The sequence below is a fragment of the Lampetra fluviatilis genome, chromosome 23 (assembly GCF_964198595.1).
Source record: "Lampetra fluviatilis chromosome 23, kcLamFluv1.1, whole genome shotgun sequence".
Taxonomy (NCBI): Eukaryota; Metazoa; Chordata; class Hyperoartia; order Petromyzontiformes; family Petromyzontidae; genus Lampetra; species Lampetra fluviatilis.
In genome coordinates, this window is record NC_136297.1 from 11569123 (window position 1) to 11594898 (window position 25776).

At 54.3% G+C, this 25776-nt stretch overlaps 2 protein-coding genes across 2 annotated transcripts in view; both read right to left on the minus strand.

Annotated features, from left to right (window-relative positions):
- Positions 1-2665: 2665 nt before the first annotated feature.
- LOC144940802 (cdc42 effector protein 4-like) lies at positions 2666-12413 on the minus strand. Its single transcript, XM_078867225.1, has 2 exons — positions 12167-12413; positions 2666-9370 (listed from the first exon to the last, which is right to left on the minus strand). Exon 2 carries the CDS (start codon positions 8774-8776, stop codon positions 7571-7573), a length of 1206 nt encoding a protein of 401 aa, XP_078723351.1. The 5' UTR covers positions 8777-9370; positions 12167-12413; the 3' UTR covers positions 2666-7570.
- Positions 12414-15183: 2770 nt separating this feature from the next.
- The window catches only part of LOC144940803 (protein sidekick-2-like), a 223213-nt gene continuing 212620 nt past the window's right edge, over positions 15184-25776 (minus strand). The window contains 1 exon segment of the mRNA XM_078867226.1: positions 15184-21639. Within this exon segment, the coding sequence (XP_078723352.1) occupies positions 21337-21639 (303 nt within the window). The 3' untranslated portion in view covers positions 15184-21336.

Below are 25776 nucleotides of genomic sequence, written 5' to 3' on the forward strand. Positions count from 1 at the left end.
CTCGGGGACCGCAGCTGCCATGGCAACAGACTGGCAAGTGGAGGGGGGGGGGGTCAATGTGCACCAATGGAAGAGTTTCGATCTTTGGTTCAGATTCCAATACGAAACTTCATTTGTCAATTTGCCATCTCGGAGACACAGTGCACTGATAAACGAATATTTATTTATTTTACTCGGCAAGACTGATGTTGCTCTTTGTCAGAAGCGACCTGGCTATCACAAATGACGGCTCGACGAAGTTGGCTGATCATCGAGTGGAAATTGATAGCAGCCAACTACTCTACAAACGCGTGACGTCGATTCTAAATGTGGAGGGAAAAACCGGAGGACCCGGAGAAAAATCTACACACGGCCAAGGGAAGAACGTGCAAACTACAAATACACAGCAGCAGGCGTCAGGATCAGGATCGAACCCACGACCTCCTGTGCACCAGGCGAGGTAGTTCACATCTCCTAGCCAACGTGATGATGAGAGACAGAGACACGCAAACTCCAAATATACAGCAGCAGGCATCAGGGTCGGGATCGAACCCACGACCTCCTGTATACCAGGCGAGGTAGTCAACACATCACCACCGCCTGATCAAGGGCCATCGCCCAAAACGTTCACGACCGTCACATACCTCGCTTGTTCTAGTTGCGCAATCGCTCTTGACTGGGCCCGTTCGTGGCAATATCGACGTTGTTGTCTTTGTTGTTGCTGCTGGCGCTGCTGTGTTCACACAGCACCACGGATCTCCCGTGTAAAATAGCCGGGACGCTGGCTCAACGGGATCATCATCCGTGTGACAAATGAAATAAACCCACTCAACATTTTTATCAGGGCCCTACACAGAGTAAAGTGTCATTTGAACGACAACTCTCTCTCGACACCCTGAATGCGGCACATTGCCCACACGTAAAGCTGTGACGTACGTGATTGTTTACGATTCATTTGGTGGATTTTCGAATGTTTTATACACTGGATTTGTTTCACGACTGCCAGGACGGTAATTTTAATTCCTTGAATCCAGCAGGAAGGTGCGAGATCTGTGGCGCGTTGCGCAGAGAAACCACACGTCGAGTGCTAAACCGTGCCGCTTCCAAGTGACATACACTGACCTCCCCACTCGAGGTAGTTTACACAACTGCCACTGACCAACGAGTGAGCGGCCGCCTTCTCTTGCCCTGGAGAAGGCCAGTTGGCCGAAACGTCGTGTTTTTTTTCCCCTCGGTGACAAATAAAAAAACAATCCTCCTTAATTGTTTGTAGGAAGCCTATTATTATTTAAAGCTGTCTCTGGTGTGGACCAATCAGTTTCAAAGACAATGCATATACTATCAGAGTATGTTTTTGTTTGCATTCTGACCACAAGTATTTTGTAGTTAATGCAGACATGATTCCTTGTAAAAGGTTTTAGTTTGGTGTTTTAAACATCTTAACACCTTGATTTGAAGCTTTCGTGACTTCAGGAACCACAAACCTGATGACGATTGCTTGTGTTGCGATCGAAACGTCGTGATCGATTATTTTTCTACCTACGCGACTTTACCAAAAGAACCAAAGAGTATCTTAACACCTGTTTTGTAGCCAGAAAAAAAGGGGAAAACCTATTCTCAAGCCTATTATTTATCGTAAAGGTTCGCCGAAGCAGTTAGTTTAACATGGCATAAAAATGCTATATTTAAGGGACTGCAATTGGCAGTGTGGCAGGAAGCAGTGGTGGTGGTGTCAAAGTGGTCAGGGCACTGCACGATACACCCCGTGACCCGAGTTCAATTCCTCGTCACAGCTAGATCGGGGATATCTGAACCAAGTCCTTGACCCCACCCAACCATCACCAACCCGCACAAATTAACCTGGCGTGACGAATTATGGTTCAAGCGATCTTCATTGCCACGGCGGCAAAGGGAGGGCCTTCAATCAGCAGTGGATCGGCACAAACGGCTGTAATTTTTTTTTGCTACTGTATTTCCATAACAGCTAAATAGTAGTTTTTAAATGTTGTGGGTTTACTCTGCATCACACCAGTGTGCTGTCCTAGTTACACATTGGCATGTTTTACTCGTAGGAATCTCCTGGTTACACCAGCCCACAGGGGATTATTGTGTCCGTCCGTCCGTCGTGCAGGGAGGGGCTGGGTGGGGAGGGAGTGGCTGGGTGGGGAGGGGCTGGGTGAGGAGGGGCTGGGTGGGGCTTGGTAGGGGGTGGGAGGAGTGGGGCTTGGTGGGAAGGGGCTGGTCACCCTGTGGTGCCCTTATAAAACTCAACGTTTAACCTACTCACGCCGACTTGTGCCCGCCCTCAGTCGGCCATATTTGCGGAATACACCACGCCGCTGTTGACCCTGGCCATTGACTGAGCAACCCAAAGTTCCTACCAGCTCCCTGCGCAAGGAATGTGTTGTTTACGTGACAAACCATACTAATTGGCTGCGTCGAGTGGTGGCGGGTTTAACGACGCGTTTATATTTACGCGATGTAACCCAAAAACCTCTATGGGTAATATTGCTCGCGAAAGCCTCCGTGTTCAACGAATGCGCGCGCGTTCATCTTCGATCCGCGCCGTACGCCGCCGCACGGGCCGCCTCGAGCTTGCGGCCACGACGGCGTTGCGCACAACAGAAACACTTGCGCGGCGCACACACACACACGGGAAGGCAGCCAGTTTTAGTATCTAACGCTTTATTATGCGACAACGCGACACGGGTATTTACAAGAGTCGTACCACGTGCCCTCGCTTCAGTGACAGCAACAGCCCAGGGGGGATGGGGGGGATGGAGGAATAGGGGGGGTCCCACAACTTTACAATTAATTAATAAACAGGCCCCCCCCCAACTCCCACACTATAATTGTAGGTAAAACAGCATCGCTTGCATTGAAGAACAGACTCTCCGCTGTGCGCGTCTCCCGCGAGCTCGTCCCACATAGGGCAAGTTTAAAACAGCAACTCTGGTGAAGACACAGTGGGCACACGCGGGGAGCTGTTGCACCCCCCGTGTCCCAAGGCAGTCGAAGGAGAGTCCTGAGACCACCTCTCGCCGGCTGAGCGAAACATCTCAAGTGGCCGGTTTCTATTATTTTTGTTGTTTTTGTTGTTGTATTAACACGCTCTCAAAAGGGGCCCCCTCCATCTCTTCAAACTCTCGACAGCAGCGGCTTCTCAACTCCAGTCCATCCATCACGACCCCACCAACCTCCCCCCCCCCACTCCGATCGCTTCTATTCACACACACATGGCGCTGCGTATGCTTTCTGGTTGGAAAAACACACGCGCACAGCTGTGGCGTGGACTGAAGTCGAGAAACAGTGGAACATGTGCACGTCTACCCCCCCCCCCCCACGTGCTTTAATCTACGCACATGTACAGAACCCATTGCCAATCCACTGCTGGATGAAGGCCTCCTCCTCCTCCTCGCTCGGGATGGTTTCTCGAGGGTCATTCGACTTCGCCAAGCAGTGCGAGTTGGCGGGGGAGGCATAGAAAGTGGCAGCATATCAGGTACAGTGCAACAATTGTCACTTGCCGAAATTGCCCTCTCTGCCGCTGCTGCTGCCAACGTAAACCTATCACCAGGACGAGGGAAGTGTCACGTTTAACTTCGGGTCGTCGATATGCACGCACGTGCCAGCACGGGACAATTTACCCGGCCAAGCGTTCGGCACGACGCGTCTTTCCGAATGCTGTCACAATACAGACGGGCTGCGTCACCAACCAGTGTGAGATCGCGCAAAAAGCCTGAACGTCACGCGTTTCGAGACGTCGCCTCCACCTCACAGCGCCCCCACCTCCCTCACCTGTCAACATCATTGATACACAAGCGGCGCCATCCTATCTCACCGTCTCGTCTCGCGAAAACGGAATCCGGTGGTCGTACCTGTTCAGCTTTGTTGTTGTTGCAATATTCAAATACTAGGTTACTCTTTAAAACAAAAAAAAACACCAAGAAACAACTCGAGACTAATCTTGCGGAATGTACTTTAAAAACTTACAGCACTTCAACAGAGGGAAGCGTCATACACGAAGGCGTTCAACGCAGGCACAGTGGGATGGGGGTGGCTCATGGCCAGCCACACAAACACGAGGTCCGTTCGCCCAAGCGGCCACGGTCCCTGGGAAGAGCCCGAGCCGCGGTGACAGAAACATGACTCCACAGAACGCGGCCCCGCAAGGGGATTGAACGCTTCGTGGGAATGTACGAGTTGTTTGGGGAGGGGGGGGGGTGTTGGGTTTATTGTTATGAAACGAGAGTTTAAAAAACGTCCAGTTAGATCACACCCACACTTTGCGCGCAGTTCAATTCCCGCTCGAGTTTGTCTGCGCGAGGGTTATTAAATCCCGGCTGACCGCTTTTCACCATTTCTTTCCCAGCCAGGTTTTCTGTTTCGTTGGTCACTCGGGGGCAGGATTATCATCGCTCCCATCGCCCGCACAATTACAAAATGCCCCCCCCCCGCCGCATGAGGAAGTTCCCCGTGTAGTGATTTCACAAAACCGGTCGGTGCCCAACAAGTGCAGGCACAGCTGCCTCCAGCGAACCTCCACGGGAACATGGGTGTAAACGCGACTCGTACACAACGCGTCCAAACCCACTCGCTCCCCCATCCCACCACACCCCCGTAGTGGCCCACAGCGGCCTTAGCGACCAGCAGCCAATCGCAACGATCACCGAGGGGCGACGATCATTAGGCTGGCGCCGTGCCACGGTGGTGCTTAGCCAAGCTCGCAGGGAGATGAAGACTTCTCAAGCTCCAGTCCTCGCCACCGCCAGTACTGTACAAGGTGTTTTCCTGCTTACCAATCCGGCTCAAACTGCAACTGAAACGCGATTGGTAAGACACGCAAAAGGCACAGAGGTGGGGGGCGCGGAGGGGGTGCACCAAGACTGGGTGGTCGAGAAAGTTCCGACGAGCAACGCTGCTGCTGCTGTGTGACCCTGGCAGCATCGCGGCGATGGGCTTTGGCTGCCCACGACGGCCATTTGGCAAATCTCAGACTCGCGTCAATACGCAGAGCTGCATTTCCATGACCACTCCACTTGGCCACGCCAAGGAATGGCTCATAGAGCATTGCGGCATCGACGGCGATCCGTGTCCCCAGAAACGACGGGGAACGAGGTTTCATGGGGACAACCCTTCACGCTCACCCCTCCCCCTCCCACCACAGCACCGACGTGACTTCATAAATTTTTTTTATATTTAAAAGAGGGCTCGGGATGTTAGGCTCTTCCAAATCGAGCACCTATTCGTCCTGTAATTTGCACCGTGTGTTTCAATGGCATCGATAAGCTGCCCTGAGGCCGAACTGAGCGAGAGGGGGACACCTGTTATCCGCCCCTCCCCTCCACGCTTCTGCATTGACCGCGGTGATGTCGGCGAGAGCTTTCGGCTCTCGGTAGGTAGGGGTTCCGCTCGCTTGTGAGCCCGCGGGGTGCCGGTTCGAGCCCGGTAGCTGTCCACTGACGGGACCCGTTAGGCTCGGCTCGAGTTTCCACAGCGGCCTTAGAAGGCCAAAAGCAGCCCTAGCCTTAGCCCTAGAGGGGGCCGGTTCGGCCTAGTAAGGGGGGGGGGGGGGCACTGTGGTAATTCGGGCCGAGCCAGAGAGTACAGTTCACGCACCCAGGTGAGCCTCCCTTTCCAGCGTTCGTGGAAACGCAGAGTTTTAGAACGATCCAGGATTTTCACAACGCGCTTCACAAATGTGTTGAAAATATTCGAGTGTAAAAGGGGAGATGCGGCAGGGGCAGGGTGTGGTGGGGAGGGGGGTCCCGTTTTGGTCCGCTAAACAACTCGAGTGAGCAGCCTCAACACTTCTTAAGAACATCATGACCACATCAGAATTCTTCACAAGATATTCACGCAAAGTTTAACACCAGCCATACCCTGGTGTCCCCCTCCACCCTCTCTCCGATCTCTTGCACACACGGGTCAGCACTTTAAAACACTAGGTAGTTAAGAGTTCACAACGCGCAGCGCTACACTAACCAACGCCTACTTGATCGCACACCGGGACATCGTGCCGGTCGACAGGCTTGTCGATCCCGACGCCCGTTGTTCTAGGCTACCGAGGAAGCACTGCATGTTCAGGCGCGCTCGCTGAACCGCACGTACCAACGCACAGCCGTCTCAGCGTGGCCGTGATACTGGAGCCTCAGCCACCGCACCCTAAAGTTCCGTCTTAGGTCCAGGATGAACATCTCCCGACTCGGCTTGTCGTGGCGATTTCACGAACTTGAACACAACACGGGAAGAATAAAGAAAAACCTCACAAAACACCCCAGAGGTTGTTGTTGTTGCCGTCGAGCAGCGCCAGCTGCCGCCAAGCCAGAACAGCGTTCCCACGGTTGGCACATCAACACGACGCGCACTGTGCCGTCTTGAGTTGACGACGTGCACTGTGCCGTCTAGAGTGGGCCGCTCTAGCACCGCTCATTCACGCGGCGCCACTTTAAGGGGGCACTTATAACAAAACGCTTAACCCCCCCCCCAATGCCTAACCCCCAGTCAGGCAGCTACCAATGGGCGAGCTTCCTCACGCCGAGTACTTAAAAAAGAATTAGCCCTAAGTGGAACGCAACTTCGTAAGAGAAGCTGTACCCTGGTCACACGGTTTACGTTTTGATTTCGCAGGAATGGCTGAAAAGTATCCGAGTCGCCAATTGACACGAGGCAAGGGGCGAGGGCGGGCCGTCATCATGCCCAACGGGACACGGAAGACAGCTCACGCCCCTTAAGGGGACAAAAAGAATAAAAGAGAAACATTTAAATCAAACGTCCCCCACTAAGTGAGCGAAAGCAATTTATCTGCCACATGTCGTCCGTTGACTTACAGATAAAAGCAAAGTGACAAACTGCGGTTTTTGAATCTCACGCGCACCTGCCGTAAATCGCCCCCCCTGCCCGCACCGTCATGACGCGCTCGAGCGCCTCCGACCACTCCGCTCCTCGTGATTTATGGAGCAGCGCGTCACGGCAAATCGCGGAGCGCGCTTGCACTGCTACGATGACGACGACGCTCCACACACACGCACACACCATCAGCGCGATGTCTTCTGCCCCGTCTCTCCCGGCGTGACGAGACCGGACAGCGTGCAGCGCTGGGGACGGCGCGCACACGAGAAAGACGGAACGGGATGGGGTGGAGTGCTGGGGGCAGGGGGGTGCGCGCTGGTGACCGATTGGCTGCCACCGCGCCTCGTTTCATTTGGTTTAACGGCCCGAATCAAAAACCTTAAAACGTCAAGTTTAGAACAATGGTCGCCGCAAACCGCCACCCAACGTCCTGTGCAGCGATGGCGCTGCCCAATCTCACGAGCACCCCATTCAGTCGCTTTGTTGTTGTTTTTTTTACACCAACGACTCGGATCCCTTGGTGCACAGCATCACAAAGAATCAGTGGAGAATAAAAACAAATATTAATGGGAGTGTAAAAAAAAAAGCCCTCTCGTTAAAACTCAACGGTCCTCTCTCTCCTCGACAATATGCGCATTTGGTAGAAAACAGTCAAGTAGTGTGTGCTCTCCCTCCCTCTCTCTCTTCCTCGGCCGGGTAAACCTTTACAGCTGCAACGCGGGAGGCCGCTTGTGCTTTTCTACACGGGGATTTCATCATCCGTGTCGCCAAACACCTGGGTGCGGACGGTGGTGGGCGACAGCAGCACCGAGTCGACGGAGGCCGCCGATGAGCTGTCGTCGTCGTCCTCATCGTCCTCTTTGGGTCCTGCGCCGGCTTCCGCCCCCGAGATCGCGTGGCCGCCGCCCCCGAACCTGCCCTCCCAGCGTGGGGCCAAAGGCTCAGACACGAGCCCCACGACCACGTCGTCTTCCGTGCCGAGAAACTCCAGGTTCTCGTCGATTTGAAGAGGCGGCTCGTCGTCGTCGCAGCAGCTACCGCCGCCGCCGCCGCCGTGGAAGAACTTCTCGTTCTCCATGACGCCGAGGACGTCCCCCAGCATGGAGGGGCCCAGGTCCACGTGGAAGGACAGCACCGACTCGGCGTGCTTCAGCATCGGCGGGGGGCTGTCGGGAACCGAGCCGCCCCGTGCAACGCCGTTCGCCCTGCCGCCGCCGCCGCCCTCGCCGAAGATGCGGTGGTCGGCCCTGACGGGGCCCGAGCCGCCCGCGCCGCCTCCGCCGTCGGTGTGCGACGGGCGCAGCCGCTGGCCCACGAGCGGTGGCCTCTGCTTCACGGGGAACATGGGCTGGGACGGGGGCCCCTCGGCCGACTCGCTGCGCGTGAGGCTCGCGCGGACCCCCGGGCCTCCGGCGCCGCGGTCTTCGACACCGCCGACGCCTCCGACGCCGCCGACGCCTCCGACGCCGCCAACGCCCTCGCCCGTGTCCTGCTGCTGCAGCTGGGGGAGCGATCCGCTCTGGGAGAGGGGGCGTGACGGCGCCGGTGAGCAGGCGCGGCTGCTCCGCCGGCTGGCCGACAGCGACCGCTTGCTCGCGCGCAGCGTCCGCGCCAGGAAGCTCTCCTTCTTGGGTGGCGGTGGCTGAGGCGGAAGTGCCGGCTGCTGCTCGCGCTCGTCCCCTTCGGGTACCGCCGCCCAGGTACGCGTGCCCCCCGGAGGGAGCGGAGGAACGGCGTCGGGCGGGGGTGGGGGGGCCGCGTCCGGCGCCTTCGAGTCGGATTTGAGGAAGGACGTGTCGCCGAACGCGTCCCCGCCGCGGCCCACGTGCATCGTGTGCCGGAAGTCACCCATGGGCCCGCTGATCATGTCCGGGGTGAGGTCCAAGCGCGAGTGCCGCTTGTTCGGCTGGGCAGCGCCCGGAGCGAACGACCTTCGGATCGGCATGGCCGCTCCAAGCGAACGCGGCGGCGGCGACCTAGGTTTCAGCGTCGGAAGTTTCGGCCGGCTGAAGCGCGGCTACGACAAACGCACCGCGGTCACCTTCCGTGATTATCCGCACCGCCACCACCTCTCCCCCCCCCACCACCACCACCACCACAACCCACCCGTAACACGTGCCCAGCACCGGGATGTCTATCGTGCTGAAAGTCAGCCAGTAACTTCCTCCTGAACTCGAAGTTTACATTCCAGGAAATCAGAGCCAGGTGGCGGAGTCGGGGGGCGCGAGTGGGGACGACGGTGGCGCTGGCTGCAGAGGGCGCTTTTTCCCCACGGTGCGTCACGGTCCTGGGGGGTTGTGGCACACGGCGGCGGCAGCGGCAGAGGTGGTGGCAGCCGAGATCATTGCGGGGAGAGCGGTGTGTCAACCGCCGCGCTCGGGCCTCCCGTCAGCGGGCACGCGATCGCACACCCGCCGCTCGTCGTCGTGACAGGATGCGGTTGTGCGTGGCGCTGGCTTTCGCGGGGGGTGGGCAGTTTATCTCTCCGGCGGCGCGACGCCGTCGAAGGTTTCAGACGACGGCAATGTCAGTGCAGCGGCTGCAGAAAACGAACAAGAATGCAAAACAAAAACCCTGTTAGATAAAGACCTCGCGTGCAATTGACGTAACCTCAGAAACAGCTCATGCGGGTGCATTAACCATAAAATACTGCTTCGCCATGCTGGTTGTCACACTGTAATTTTGCAAAACTTTTAAAACGACTCGCAAGTTACGTTCGTTACCAGGACCCTCCTGAGAGAAGTGTTGAGGCTCAGTGAGGCATTCGTGAGTAAACAAGCGTAGTAGTAATAATACTATTACTGTTATTGCCATAAAAGATAAGATCTCTCGTGAATACGACTCAACCTGGGAGCTTTTACACGCGCGGCTAAACCAATTACCAGGTTACACATTAACCAAGCAAGCCTGGTATCCCAGTGAGCCCCTGCTGCTTGGCATCCTACTCCACATGGCTCATCGTGGGGTCTTCCCGTGGTGATGTCTGGCTGGGGGGTGGGGGGGGTTTCTCTCTGGGCACCCTCCTCCCTCCGGCACCAGGGCCTCGAAATCTTCAAGCAGCAGTGGCCACGGTCTCTCGGCAACCAGGGCCCAGCGGGGGTCGTGCGAGGGGAGGAGGGGAGACGGGGGAGATGGGGAAGGGACGAGGGGACAAAATGGCATGTAGATGAAGGGATGAGGTCAAAGGGAGGAGTGGGTGAGGACATGATGGATTACAGTGAGAGCGGAAGAGATTGGCGGAGAGGCGGGGGGGGGATGTGAGGTGTGGGTGAGGCGATGGTGATGATGATGGGCGTTGATGATGAGGTGAAGATGGGGACCGGGTGTTGATGTAAGATCACGACTGAACATCTGTGGTCTCATTGAAATAGAGCAGCACATCATCTTCATCATTCCCGCTTGATGAGGATGAAAGCAGCGGTGGTCATGACGCTGCTGCCGATGATTGATAGCAGTGATGGTTCTAAAGCTACTGTTTATGATGATAGCAGTGGTGGTTGTGATGCTGCTGATGATGATAGTCGTGATGGTTCTAAAGCTACTGTTGATGATGATAGCAGTGATGATTGTAAAGCTACTTACTAACGTACTGTAGTGCATATGATAGCAGTGGTTGCAAAGCTGCTGCTGATGGTAGTGGTGGTTGTGAAGCTGCTGCTGCTGCTGATGATGAGGACAGTGGTTGTTGGCAAGATGCTGCTGATGATAGTGGTGGTTCTGAAGCTGCTGCTGCCGATGATGATGATAGCAGTGGTGGTTGTAAAGCTACCGATGATGTTGATTAAACTGGACTGCAGTGACGTAGGGAGCGGATTCCTGATTAGGATGCCGAGTGTGAATTGTAGTGTGACAGTGTAGCCGCGGGAGTACGTGGTGTGTAACGATGGTGAATGTTACTCGTAGCAAGTGTCGTTGTGTGCTAGCGAGTGGAGTTGTGTGTGTGTGTGGTATAGTGAGTGTGCCAGGGAGCTTAATCCAGTCGTGTTAGTAGCTGCCACTGTTGTAAATGAGACCCGGTCCTGGTTTCTTGACTTCCTGTACCTGCCTGGTTAAACACAACGAACTTGACACTTGTAGAATGAATGGTAAGCGTAACAATGCGTGTGACAAGCTTGCATACCTGTCAACTCCTTATCAGCGCCTAACTTATTACGGACAAATTCAGACCTTATTGGTCACCCCGTGCCCCTTATCAATCTCAACGTTCATCCTACAAAGATCCCATCACAAGGGAAAAACACTAATAGTCAAGACAATTTGTTTGTTGCCCGTATTGAAACGGCTGTACGCCTTATGGACCTGAAAACTCAATTTCCTTGGACAAGAATACGGGGTAAACCGTATGGGTTGACACAATACGAGCTAGCCATGTGCAAGGACGGCTGCTTGCGTTGTGGCCGAAACGTCGTGAGCATTTTATTTTGTTATGTTTTGTTATTTTATTATTTTATTATTTCCCTTCTACGTGACTTTACCGAAATAACAAAGAAGATGAATCCCTGCAGTCACGAAAGCTTTACATCGAAATTTCACTTTAAGATGTTTTCTTGTTCATGTTTTTGTTTGTTGTTTGTTACGGTTGCACCCGATTCAAGGGATATACCTAATAAATGAAAACTGAAGCTGAACTCGCTGTTGCGGTGAACGATTAATCGATTTCAAATCGAAATCGCAATCAGAAACAATGCGATTAGCAAATCGCAAAGGCTGAGATTTTTTTGCGATTTTAAAAGTCGTGTTACTTTCTTATCGGAATTGTTTCATGATTTATTATTGTAACTGTATTTATTTAACTTAACAATTGTTCTATGTTTGTTTGTTCTATTGCAATTAAAACATTTTAATAAATACATATTCGAAGCAATTAATATATTTTAAGTTCTCATCTTTGCATTACAATATATAGAGCAGTTCATATTTTGATGGAATCATGTGTTAATGCTCCGTATAAAATGTTTTAAATCCATTACACAGTTAACATTGACGTGAAGCGTGACTTTAAACACATTTAATCGCACATCAAACCGCAATTAAGATTATTTACCTCAAATCGTTCAGCCCTTAGTGGCGAAGTCGTCATCGTAAGCGTTGAGCAGCAGCTTTGAAGCGGCCGAGTGCATTGGCGAGTGGTGAATGTAGCGTGGAGGAACAGCAAAGAGTTTTCTGTATTGTCTTGGCGGTAATGTTACGAGTGATGTTACGAATGTTACGAGTGATGTTACGAATGTTACGAGTCGTCGTGTTACAAAAAGTGTGGCAGCCAGAGACGGCGACTCGTGAAAGGGCGCAGAGGCGCTCGCCTCGGCTCCTCCGTTATCCTCGCAGCTCCACTCACCCTCGTCCCGACGTGCTTCTCCTCCTCGTCCTCCTCGTCGTCGTCCACCAACCACCTCGTCCACCTTGTCCACAGACCTTCTCGTCGCAGCCGTGGACCGATGGGGGTCGAACACGTAGGACGAGCGGGTGAGCGGCGGAGGCGGCGGCGGCGTTCGCTGCAGGGCGGTAACTCGGCCTCAGGGGCTCTCACCACCGCGGAGGGATAACAGTTTGAGTGGGCGGGGCTACTGTGACGGTTACGTCACCGCGCGGGAGGCCCCGCCCCGCCCCGCCTTGCCACGCCCCTCCCCCACCAGGCTCCACGCGCTCACTGTTGCCATGGCTACGGCCACGCCGAGGGGTCTCGCCGAAGGGGGTCTCCACTGAACTTCTCTTCTGGGGGTCTCTCTGAGGCACACCGCCTCAACCCGTACGCTTGATACCCATTGGCCCATACGGCGTACAGCCGTTTCAATGCGTGCGACAAATACATTTTCTGTTTGGTTGTGTTTGGGGCCGTCCATAAATGACGTCACGCGATTTCGGACGATTTTTTACCCCCCCCCTCTTCAAATATGACGTTCCAAAGCTCTCCCCCCCCCCCTCCAAAAAAAAATAAAACATGCTTCAAATCGCTTTAAACTATTGTCATTGTAGTGCGTATTTAATGTGGCGCTGCACTGATGTAGGAGAAAACATTTATTAAAACGTCTATTTAATGAAGTAGAACGTGTTGTCTCTATTTATTTAAAGTTGCGCATTTTGATGTGATGTCACATTTCTCACCCCCCCTCGTCACACATCGTCACAAATGTCTGACCCCCCCGGCACAAGCCGGCGTGAGTAGGTTAAACGTTGAGTTTTATAAGGGCACCACGGGGTGACCAGCCCCTCCCCACCCAGCCCCACCCCTCCCACCCCCCACCCAGCCCCACCCCTCCCACCCTCCCCTCCCCACCCAGCCCCTCCCCACCCTCTCCACTCAGCCCCACCCCTCCCATTTTTGGATGCACGACGCACGGATACAATAATCCCCTGTGGGCTGGTGTAACCAGGAGGTTCCTACCAGTAATATGGGATGTTGTGATTTTTCATGTCTGCACGGGTAAAAAGGTTAAAGATGAAATTATTAATTGGTCCACTTCACATCACGTGGTGAGCAGTAGAGGCAGGGGCAGTACTGTAACAACCATTGTTGTGCTGTGCTTCTATGTTCCCTCACTTTTCCGATCCGCATTCACCAGTGAATTGCTATGGTTAAATAATCCCGTCAGACGTAATGATGATGATGATATATTTGTCAATTATAACCATTTTGTGTAGAAGTCAAAAGTGGTTGCCCTATGGATGGACTCTCCCCGGCCATAGGGACGTGGAAATTCCACAACTGGCTGAGCAGGGCTGTACTGTATGTAGAACTTTTTAGCACGGTACGTAGCCAACCGTGCAAATCGGAGGTGCCCATGGCTCCGTCAGACCGTAATGAACACCACAAGACAGCAGGGCTCGTAACAACCAACAGTTTTATTTGAACGTCACTCAAAACGTGAGGAAACACCTTGGTTATTATTGTTATTTATACACAGTACCGTTGTTCAAAATCAGCTTCGACGTCAAAAATCAACAAACTATGAAAAAGGAAGCTAAAGTTACACGGGGGGTGGGGGTAGCTTGGGGGGGGGGGGGGAGGGGGCCCTTGTGAAGTTTTGCCCCCCCCCCCACCACCACAAACACTCTGCCATCCCAGAGGGACAATGTGCCACATCATACGGGCACTTGGGACCCGATGCCATCTCAGGGCCAACTAGGGCTGCCACCTGTCTGGGTTTTGACCTGTGTGACCTTCCCGGGTTTGACCTGGTTTGACCTGCCCGGGTTTGGCCCGGGCAGCCTGGGGATTGGCCTAACCGTGTTGACCTTCATTGCAAGATACTTGCACTGTTTTGCAAGAAAGAACCGGGCTGCGTTTGGTTTGTGGAAAAGGTGGCAACCGTACAGCTGTACCCCAAAGTCGGCGTGCCACCTCAGAGCCAACCCAGGGATATTGTGTCGCCTCTGGGTCTCGGGAACTAATCTGCCATTCTCAGGTCGCACCCAGGGACAATGTGTCACCCTCAGGTCGCACCCAGGGACACTGTTATTTCAGAGCCAAGCCAAGGATAATGCGTCACCCTCAGGGCCAACTCAGGAACAGTGCCACCTCAGGGCCAAGCCAGGGACATTGTTCCCTCGGGGCGTACCCAGGGACAGAGTTTCACCCTCGGGGCGCACCCAGGGACACTGTTATTTCAGAGCCAAGCCAGGGATAATGCGTCACCTCGGGGCTCCCAGGGACAGTGTGTCACCCTCAGGGTCCATCACCCAGGGACAATGTCTCAGCTCAGAGTCCCCCATGAACACTGTGCCACCCTCAGGGCCACTTGCGACAATGCGCCACGCTCAGGACCCACCCAGGGACACTAAAGTCGCCCTCACAGCGCACCGCCCACGGACACCGTGTAAAGTTAGAATCCCCCTCTCCCCGCCCGGGACAATGTGCTATGGTGGAGTCCCAGGGGGAGTGTGGGGTCCAGATAAAGTGCATCAGGTGGTGTGGCTTTGCCGAAGGCGTAGTGCTACACCTACAGGACAATAACTGAACAGAACGCCCAGGCCAGCGATGCCATCGGCGCTAAATTACCGATGGCACACGCCGAGCGGGGAGCCGGCTCCCTGCAGCCTTGGAGCCTCCCCGGGTCCCTGCCCTGAACCCCTGGCGCAGACAGGGTCTCACCTCCTCCACGTATGATCATTATGCACCCTGCACTACGACAGAGCACCCTGCAGCCTCACAGACCCACAGAGCACCCTGCACCAACAGCCTCCTGCACCCTCACAGACCCACACAGAGCACCATGTGCCACCACAGGGCACCCTGCACTACCGCAGACCAATACAGAGCACCGTGCACCACCAGAGATCAGCCTGCACCACCATAAATCCACACCAGAGCACCCTGCAGGGTGAAGCTGCCCCCCCCCCCTGTTCTGACCTCCAGCATGCCCCCCCTGCCCCATCTCAAGCCCGGCGGTTGCCGTGAGCCATCACCAGGTACTCGCTTTATCCCGCACTGCGTGCCACTGGCTCGTAATTATTTGCAGTTCCCCGGGGTGACGAGGTGTGGACTCGGAGCCAGGAGATTGCAGTGATTTCACTTGATACCTAGGGGGAAGTCAAGCACCACACTCCAAAGAAATTATCTCCATCTCCATTTGGTCACGCTGTCCCCAGAAGTAGCAGGAGTAATATTAGGACTTTCATAGGCAGGTCAAGAGAGTACATCGAGACCTGAGACCTCAAGTCCCCTTTACGGGGGAGGACCTCGCAATAATGGAGTGCAGTTGAAACGTCTTCACAATTAAATGCTGACATTCCTTTACCGGTCTATCAACAACGCCAATTATAGACTCAATAAAGCCTCGCCGAGTCTCGAGAAACCTTCAGGAGGCTCCTGCCCACTCCATTACAGAGAGCGTGGCCTCGTGTGGGAGCGAACAGGAGGATCACGGAGGAAACCGTGGCGCCTCGCTCAGCACTGCCATCTCCTGGCACACACACACACCTCGCAGTACTCCCCCACGGGCTGCAACACCCTTGCAAACCTTGCCACGAGACAGGCGTATCCCAACGACGAAGGCATCCGCGGATTAGGAACCGTCGCTACGTAACAACCATGACAACTCGTGTTATAAGTACGTGAACTCTGCAGGTCGACGCGCCGGTCATCCTTGTGGCGCACTCGGGTGCAGTGTTGCGGTGTGGCTCCCATCCCTTCGTTGACCTGTAAAATTGACTGTCGACCCTGGACGATTTTTCGCGAGTCACCGTCATATTTTGTGAGAAAAAAGATACGTGTGTGTGTATATAGGCAACAGTTCCGCAGACTATTTTGGTGGTCATCCAGGCCATGTCTTGAAACCGTTTGACTAACGTTGGCTTAAACATTGGGCCAACGTTCCACGTGCACCGGGAAGTTGGAGTCTGCGGAGCCTGTTGCGGATATGATCCTTTTCCTCGTCACGAAACGCCATGATGTTGTTTTAACTGGACCGTTGGGAACCGATACTGCTCTGGAAACTTTTAATTGGGCGGTTTCGGCCTGCGAGCCGATGGAGAGTGACCTCTGGCACTGGGTCAGCACGGAGGTCAAGGAGGAGGAGGGAGGGAGGGGTAAAGAAGAAGGTACGCGCGAGGTCTGGAGTTGTTGTTCGGGATTGGTCCTCGGTGCGGCCGACGGCAGGACCGGATTTGTTGCACGGGGGTGGGAGTGGAGTGGAGGACCGGGTGGAAAGAGGATCGGGGGCAGCCGCTTTGTACACCGCGAGAGCCAGGCCGAGGGCATGCCCTCGCCGTTGCATATTGGTCTGCTAGCCGTCTTCGTCCTACGTGAGCAGACATAGAGAGAGAGAGAGACAACAAAAAACCACGCGCACGCACGCGCACGCACGCGCACTGCGGGCAAAACAGAGCACCGCATCTTTTGCCCGTGACGGAAAAGTGGGGCGACACACGGGTTCGTCCCCAATCGCGCGAACCGAAATCGAACGCGTCGATCCGCGATATATCAACCCCCCCCCCACCACACACCCCGCACCCTTTCAAAACATTTAAGTGCCCGTGAAATAAATAAGTGTAACAAATCGTGTAAATAAATAATCGGATACTGTACATGAATAAATAACGGAACGAGCTGCTACGTCTATTTTTGCGGTGCTATCAACAGCGATGATACATATTTCCACGCGGGGATATATTGCGAATGGGTGACACGAAACGGAGTGTGGCGACTGAAGTTGTGGTGGCGCGGTGGTCACAACTCCAGTTGAGGGCCTAAGCTAAATTGTTATATTTGAATATATCATCGATTATTGCTTTTTTTTCTCAAATCATCAGATCATGTTCGAAACTCATGAACAGCACTGAATGTCAGTCAACACAATTTTGAACAACAACGAAACGTGGACAGTACTGCGATCGATGTTCCTCACCTGGCGATTTGATGATGAAATTGTCAGATTTTGCTTGGGCGAAAAATGGGGCTTCATATCGTGTACAGGTTGAAAGTGTGGCCAATGGCAGCAACAAGCACACACGCACACGCTACAAAAACTGGCGCACACACACGCTGGGAGCAGAGCCACGCACAGACACACCAACAATCGCCAGCCGCCACTAAGTTGCCCCGATGTCACCATGGCCCTTGTGCCAGGCTAGGTGCACTTTGAGCCCACTTGAAGTGTTTGAAGGCTCGCTGCTGGCAGGAAATCGTGGTACACACCCATGCGTTATGGATAAATAGACCGAGATGACTGGCAGATGCAGAGCGCGTGGTTCTCACTAATGCCACCATGCTGTGTTTTACCTTTAACTGTCAGGAAGTCTTTAACAAGCCTATTCCACAGAGGCCGATCTCGAAATCGATGGTATTAGTCAACGGCAAGCGCACACATCTCTCTGGCCCATGTTGCACCTGTTTAGATCCCTTGATCCAACCGAATAAAAGCCCGGTCAGCTGAAACACCTCCTCCGCCAGCGAGTGTTTCTGGGGAGGTCTGGACTAGGGAACCCAATGCATCCCGAATGAGCCACCTGTATGAATCACGGTCCTAAACATCGCCCATTTCTCCTTGGCAGGAGAAGGGGCGGGGGGGGGGGATGCAACTCTAGTTGGAAGCAATGTTAACATTCTCACTTGCAACTTTCAATAGCTAGTTGAGACCAAGCTAGCGTGGATTTGGATGCGGTCCTAGGTCTATGCCCACCCCCATAGTGTAATAATGGCATGCATATATTATGGATGACACTGGTGGTGGTCAGATTGGCACCCCAGCAGGTGCTGGCGTCAGGAACACTCGCCTTCTCTGATCGAGCATTACACAGCCCAGCAGATGCTCTTCCTTGGATCAAATATATTTGTGGTTGTGTCGATGACATAACAGTGTATTGGTAATTACAAGCCCTTGGGCTCCGTAAATATCTAGCAACCTGATCCAGTTTTTGTTTAGCTGACCGGGCCCCATGTCTTCCAATTATCCCTGCACAAGTGCTCGTTCCATGACCCACTCGGAAGTTGAGGTCACCTAAGAAGACGACTCTGTCCCGAGGTGCCACTTTAGTCCATACCTGGGAATGGAGGCTAGAGAATGCATCCGAATTGTCAGCCTCAGCTGCGTCACTCCACAGATGTTCATCTCTGTGTTGGGGGTGGTGTATTCTGTCAGTGTGGTTGTCTGTTCGTGCGCAACACAAAGGTACACCACACACTGGGACACACTGGCACACACTACACAAATGGACATAATCACTGGGGCTCAAACACACACTGGCACACTGAGATGTTTGCATACACATTGGCACACACGCATACCGACAGATGTTCATACACTAGCACACTATCGTACACACTGGCGCGCACACACTCGTGACATACGCTGGCAATGTCATCATCACGTAGGCACCCATACTTCTCGTTTTTGACGTTGAGTACCGTGCGGAGATTGCTTCACCGGTGAAAATTGCGGATTGTTCGGGGAGGTTTAACGGCATACTTAACGGAAACAAAACCATAACCGTTTAAGCCCTACACTGGCTGAATGACAATAATAATATTCATAAAAAAAAAGAAAAACGACGCTTCTAGCCTAGGGACATTCATGTGATGATCTGCAGAACTAGTGACCGTAAAAACACTAACATCCAGTCAACACTTATTCACCTCTAGAGTACGGTAATGGTGATATAAAGTGAACACGACACACGATATAAACGTTATTGGCGGAATTACATGGCTTCAACCACATGGCACAGCTACCCGTCTCTGGCTCCTATTGGTCGGATTTTGTTGTTGTTTGAGGTGAGCAGGAAATCGATGCCATGCCAGGTGATGGTTCACGTCGAAAGGTGACAAGGAGTGACGTGTGCGCGCCTACGCACCGAACGTCCGATGGCGACCGTGAAAGAAAATCATGTTACTCTCGTTAAACTCGACGATACCACGACGGTGGATTTGTCTACGTCCGTCGTGAGAGATGGCGGTGGCGGCGGTGGCTTTGGGAGGCCTTCACCCAGCGGTGGATAGATCATGGTGACTGCTGCTGATAAACTCAATGACATCTCAAGTCAGCTACTTGTTTAAAACAGATTTTTTTTTGAAAAAAAAAATCTCGACTTGTGCTGTTGACGCTGCTGTGATTAATGACGTTACCAGCCGTTCCCCACAAGTGTATCGATTAACCGCACCACCTGCCCCCCCCCCCCCCCGATTCAACAAATATTTGCAATTCAGGTCACAGAGTAGATTCAAGAATAGATTTTTTAAAAATAACTGTGAATGTAGCAGCCTCTAATGGCTGGAGGCGGCGGCCACGTGAACCCATTAGAACTTACACGATTCGGAAATAATAGTTGTTAGACGCGTGCGATTCGATGCGTTGGGGATTACGAGCTCGGATTACAACCGACAAATCGGCGATGCCACCGGCAACCACCGCCTGCCGCTTCCCCATGAGAACCGAAGCGTGCCGAGCGCAGGCAGGAGGAGATCCGCGCAGTGACAAACGCCAGGCGTTTTCACAACGGGCAAAAACCCTGTGACTAAACTTGGCTCTATGAGAAGCCGCCCCTTCCTCCATCACGCACGGCGCCAATTTTGCATAATTTCAAACGGGGCGGAGGATGTGAGCCGGGCGCGCGAGAGAGAGAGAGAAGAAGAAAAAGCGTCGGTGTCGTCTGGAAGGGAGAGGGAGGGAGGGAGGCTGATGAAAGGCCCTTCTCCGTCGCTTGCTCGAGCCGTTTTGATCCGCGAAGCGAAAGCCTCTCGCCACCGAGCGCGAACCGCCTTGATCACGGCCAACCACGCGTGGATGTCACCAAAATTCCACCGCGTGATCGTCTCCAGGTGCCTCCCCCGCCCGCCCCCCCTCCACGAGTTAAACATATTCACACGTGTGCTATTAAAATAAAAACCGACAATATATATGTAATATTTTTTAAGTGAACAAGTTTTGCGCAGTTCTGTGATCGCTGTCGGGAGCATGGAGATCCTTCCTCTCCAGACTTGTTGTTGTGCCATCTCGCGGTAAGCTCTCTGTGCCATCTCGCGGTGCGCTATCCAAGCGACCCGTGCCACCCCTCTCCCCCGCCGTGGCATCCCTCCACCCCGTGGCGCGCTGGAGCCAAAACGTAATAATGCCATGCCGTCGTCTTGATCTTGTCAGACGTACACAACACAATGCCTCCCCCCCCCACCACCAACCAGCACCAACAACGCAAATAAATAAGCAACTCGTGTGGTCACGTTCAAAGAAGGCGTCGGCAGATGAAGACGTTTTGGTTTTTCAAGTTTTCCGGGAGAGTGGTGCACTGCAGCTAATCCCGTTGCCATTCAGTTCAGAATCATAGCAGGAGGCTTCCCCAGCCTCCTCCTCCTCCTCCACCATCACCACACCATGGCAAGATTCCTGTTTGTTCTGTTACCATCGCGGGCAATCACGAGGGCAGGAGCAACGATTTTCTCGGGGACGTCTTAGAAGCAGGCCTCTCCCCAGACACCATTGCCAGTTTCTGCAACAGCACCCCGCCCCGCTCCTCCCCCGACTCTGTGTGACAGCCAGCGTTGACGGGACAGTGGAGCGTTGCTGCGTCAAAACACGTTTATTTCTATTGTCACCTCGAATCTCCGCTGTTCACGCGCAGTGTTAGCGGTCGCGTTGGAGAACAGCGGTGGCCGGTCACCGGGGACTTGGCGAGGTCTGTCGAGGCCACCGCTGCGCGGAGGGCCGCCGACTCAAGCGAGGACCCCCCCTCCCCTCCAACCCCACGTCGTCAGGTTGAATTCCCCCCTTTCCATTATTGCAGCGTTGCGTTTGTTTCCCTTCAGTTTCATCGTCGCTCCGTCGTGTTCCGTGCGATGAGGACAATGTTTTTTGTTTGTCAATGAGGTTCCCGCCTGAAGTGCACCTTCTCTCTTCCAAGGACGTTGCACCAAACGAAACCCCGCAGTAACACCTCTCCCCACTTGTTGTGCAGTCATCTCCCCGCGCGAGTCCAGAATATTCATTCACACCGGAGGAATCCGATGAGCTATGAAGCTCTTTCCCTTGCCCCCCCCCCACACCTCCGCCACAGCTGTCCAGCAGAGTCGCTGCGCCCTCACACGAAGGACGAGAATCCCGACATGGTGAAGCCCGGACCCAGGCCGGCGAGGCCCTCGGCGGAGGGATACTGCCTCACCGCGTGGTTCGCCCCCTCGGCCTCGCCGCGCTCGCCGCAGCACGCCCGCGCGGTGGGCCGCTGCCTCCGCCACGAGCCGTAGTAGGGCGCCTCGGTGGCGTAGTGGTCCACGAAGGAGTGAGCCGCAGGTGCTCCGGGCTCCGGCTCGCCGGCGAAGTCGCAGGCCGGCGCGGGTGCCGGTGCGGGTCCCTCCGCATCGCACTCGCTCTCTCGCTCGCTCAGCTGAGTTAGGGGGAGGTGGGGGGTGGGGGGGCACAGATTGTAGCGGAATTGAAAGTCTGAATATTTATAGTGGAGGAATCCGATGAGCTATGAAGCTGTTTTTTTTTAAACATGTCCAGTAAGGGCGGGTAAGAACGTTTACAACAACATGCAGTGCAAAACACACGATTGGAGTGCAACGTATAGGGAAGTTAAACAAATCACTTAACAAAAATATACAAATGAAACTCAACTTGATATATATATCTTACCAAGTAAAGCCCACTGAGCTATTAAAATATTTTTTCCAGACGCGACCTGGCCACAAAATGATAGCTCCAACAGAAGTGGCTGACTTACATCGTGTGGAAATTGCACGGCAGCGAAAATTATCTGAACCCAAAGTAAAAAAAATGCGGAGGGTGGTGGTGGAGGTGGTGGAGGTGGTGATGGTGCAGGTGGTGGTGGAGGTGTAGGAGGTGGTGGTAGAGGTGGTGGTGCAGGTGGTGGTGGAGGTGTTGGTGCAGGTGGTAGTGCAGGTGGTGGTTTTGGTGCAGGTGTTGGTGTTGTGCAGGTGTTGGTGGAGGTGGTGGTGCAGGTGGTGGTGTTGGTGTTGGTGGAGGTGGTGGTGCAGGTGGTGGTGGTGTTGGTGGAGGTGGTGGTGTTGGTGGAGGTGATGGTGCAGGTGGTGGTGGTGGTGGTGTTGGTGGAGGTGGTGGTGTTGGTGTTGGTGGAGGTGGTGGTGCAGGTGGTGGTGGTGGTGCAGGTGGTGGTGGAGGTGGTGGTGTTGGTGGAGGTGGTGGTGTTGGTGTAGGTGGTGGTGCAGGTGGTGGTGGAGGTGGTGGTGTTGGTGGAGGTGGTGGTGCAGGTGGTGGTGGTGGTGTTGGTGCAGGTGGTAGTGCAGGTGGTGGGCAGGAGAACCCCCCCCAGACGCAGCCGCCACTCACAGCAGTGCCAGAGCCCGCCTCGCCGTCTCACCGCGGCTCACGGTGCCGTCACCGCGGCAGAGGCGGTGACATCAACCGAGCATCAACCATTGACACCGCGCTCCATTCATCACCGCACCCACGCCGAGCCACCCCCCCACCACCCCCCCACCTACCCACCACCTCCCCCCCGGCACCGCCGCTCCCCCACCCGACCGCTTTGAGTCGCGAGAGAAGCCGACGTCGTTCTCAGCCAAGTCGAAAGACGGCGGCGCTGTTTGGACATCAAAGCCGAGATACCCCCCACCACCCACCCCCCCACCAACCCCCCCACCTTCCCCAACAGCTCCCACGCTAATTAGGATCGCTCGGAAAACTATTAGCAAGGTAACGAGAAAATCGGCGAGCGAACGGAGTCAGCGGGCTTCAAAGCGATGTCCCGCGGCTGCCGCTGGCGTTGAAAAGGGGGGAGGAGAGGGGGGGCGTCACAACAGTTTAGACGCGCGTAGAATTTGAACAAAAAAAAATGGCCCTACCCCCTTACCATCCAGGGCCTTGCGAAGATACGTTTCGTGACGGCGGCCCCTTGTGGCGCGCGCGCCCACGCCGCAGTGCGGGCTCACCCGTCAGCTCGTACTAGTTGTGGTGATCCACCGCGTTTAACGCATTTTAGTGGGGTCACCCCTCCCCTCCCCCACCGGGGCCTCCCCCCTCCACCCCTCCCCTCTCCCACCGGGGCCTTCCCCCTCCGCCCCCACCCCTCCCCTCTTCCACCGGGGCCTCCCCCCTCGGCCGCTCCGTCACGACATCGTTCACGGTGCATCGCGGCCCTTGACATTCCGAGTTCAATTAACACCGAATTCGAAGAAAGCGGCTCTCCCTTGCTATTGTTGCTTGCCGGCTCATGGTCCGGACGAACGTTTTCCTCACGCCCTGCCACCCCCCACCCCCCGGCTCACACAAAACCGCCCTGAGCGATCGAGTTCACTCAGTGGGTGGAGGGAGCGGCCTCGATAAATCAATTAGCGCGTGTGCAGCCACACACACACACAGACACACACAGACAGAGAGAGATGTGAATGAGTGCACGGTTGAGCGGGCGACCGAACGAGCGCGTGCGAGACGATAAACAACACATTTTTTATAAATTATTTTTCTTCTATCAACGTGACTTTAACGAAAGACCCAAAGAGTAGCAACAATTAGATGTTTGAGTGGTGTTCCTAGGTGGGTGCTGGCTGGGGTGCCAAGCAAAGGAACCCCCACCCCCCACCCACGGGCCTGAGCAGTGCCGGAGTAAGCTAGTGTGGGGCCTGTAGTTTATGTTACAAAGGGGCCCTAAATAAGTAAATAAACACATAAATATTAAAAGACGAATTTTTAACTTGCATAGTAAAGTTATTGTATTTTTTCATTTGCTATACAGCCAGATAATGCGACAAATCGCTAAGCTTAAACACCCGGTCGTTCGTAAAAGGTGAAGGCGGTAAAGTACTATAGTAATAGAGCAAGTGCAGAATCACCGAACCGGAATTGATAGCTTGAAAGCATTTAGCGCGGGGCCCTTGAAAGTGCGGGGCCCGTAGCTACATATGTAGTAGTAGCTACTACATTATGTAGTAGTAGCTACTACTACAATATGTAGTAGCTACTACTACATATTGTAGTAGCTACTACAATATGTAGTAGCTACTACAATATGTAGCTACTTCTTGCTACGAGGATAATTCGGCACTGGGTCTGAGGCACCGCAGGGCCACGCTGGCACAACAATCGTCTGAAGTTGGTGGTGGTCGTGGTTGGTGGTCGTGGGTGAATTTGAGGTCGGGGTCGGTGTTGCGCCACCACGCCGGCGAGGGAGGCCACGTGGGGAGCTCCGGGCGGGCGCACGTTGGCACGAGAACAAAGACAAAGATCCCCCGGCACGGCCTTTAACAGACTGCTGTTGGGGCAAGTGCTATCAGCGATAGCCTACGAAGGTCGGCACGGCACACGACGGGGGCGCGTGGCCGGCACCACGCCCGGCAGCCTTTGTCTCCCCGGTGGCGATGTTTTTACACACCGCACCAGGTACTCGTTTTTAAGTCTGAGCCGACGTAGAAGAGGCCCACCGCCGGTGCAATTATTCGCCGCTTCTTATTGCTCGTACACACACTGGGACCGCACGCGCGCGCAAGCGCACACATCCGCACACGTCCGTGCACACAAATCGACACTCGCGCGGACATTCCTGCACGGACCCGCACGCTCACGCACGCACGCGCCTTATGCTAACACAGGTGCGCTTAGGGTACAGCTGATTCTTATTATTACCTTTTTTTTGTGCTACAAATTACACACTTTTTGGAAGCCGCTTTAATGAGAGGAGGTGTTCTGAAGAAAAACGAATAAAAAAATAAATTGCGTTGCTCTTATTAAATGTCCCCGCGCGTGTCACGGTCTGCCTGCGCAAGCGCTGCACAATCTGTCGCCCGCCCATAATCGCCAATCCGCACCTCGACATCCGCGCGTGCAAATTGTCCTCCTGCACAGAAAAAAGAAAAGCCACGGCACTAACTGTGCGAGGCGAGCGCTCCCAGCTCGCACCCGTTTGCCAGGATTATCGCGTAAGCCATCACCTGAGCCGTTCTTCTGTCCAGCGGGCGGGGGGAGGGGAGGCCAAACAAAGACAAAGATCTCCCGTACGGGCTATCAACAGAACTGACTGTTGGGGCAAGTGCCGTTAGCGAGCGCCTACGAAGGCCGGCACCGCACACGAGGGGGTGGGTGGCCAGCACAACGCCCGGCCGCCTTTGTCTCCCACGGAAGGGTTTTTTTTTTTTTTACACATCGCATCCAGGTCCTCAATTGAGGCTGAGTCGTCTGTGAAAAACAGTAGCGCCTTCCTTAGTGACGATAGCTTTGCTCGCTACAAGAACAACGCAAACGCCGAGTGAACTAAACTACGATTATTATCTCAAGCTGGCTCTATGGAAACAGGGCAACTTGTTTACAGGGGCAAAAGAGTCAGGCAAGTCGATGATCGGCATAGAGAACAAAATGTAAGGTCTGGAGCCAGCATGTAAACAGCAGAAGGGGGTCGACAGCACGGGTGGCTGAGGGATGCCACGTGGGGAGCTCCGGACGTATTATTGGCAGCAGCAGTGCAGAATGAGTGACATTTTTTTAAAAAAGCACAAAACCCAACGTGAAATTCGTCAAATAACACTGCGGCCTTAAAAGGAAAAAACAA

Coding starts and splice junctions, on each gene's coding strand:
- LOC144940802 (XM_078867225.1), bottom strand. CDS start 8,776: ATGCCGATCCGAAGGTCGTTCGCTCCGGGCGCTGCCCAGCCGAACAAG.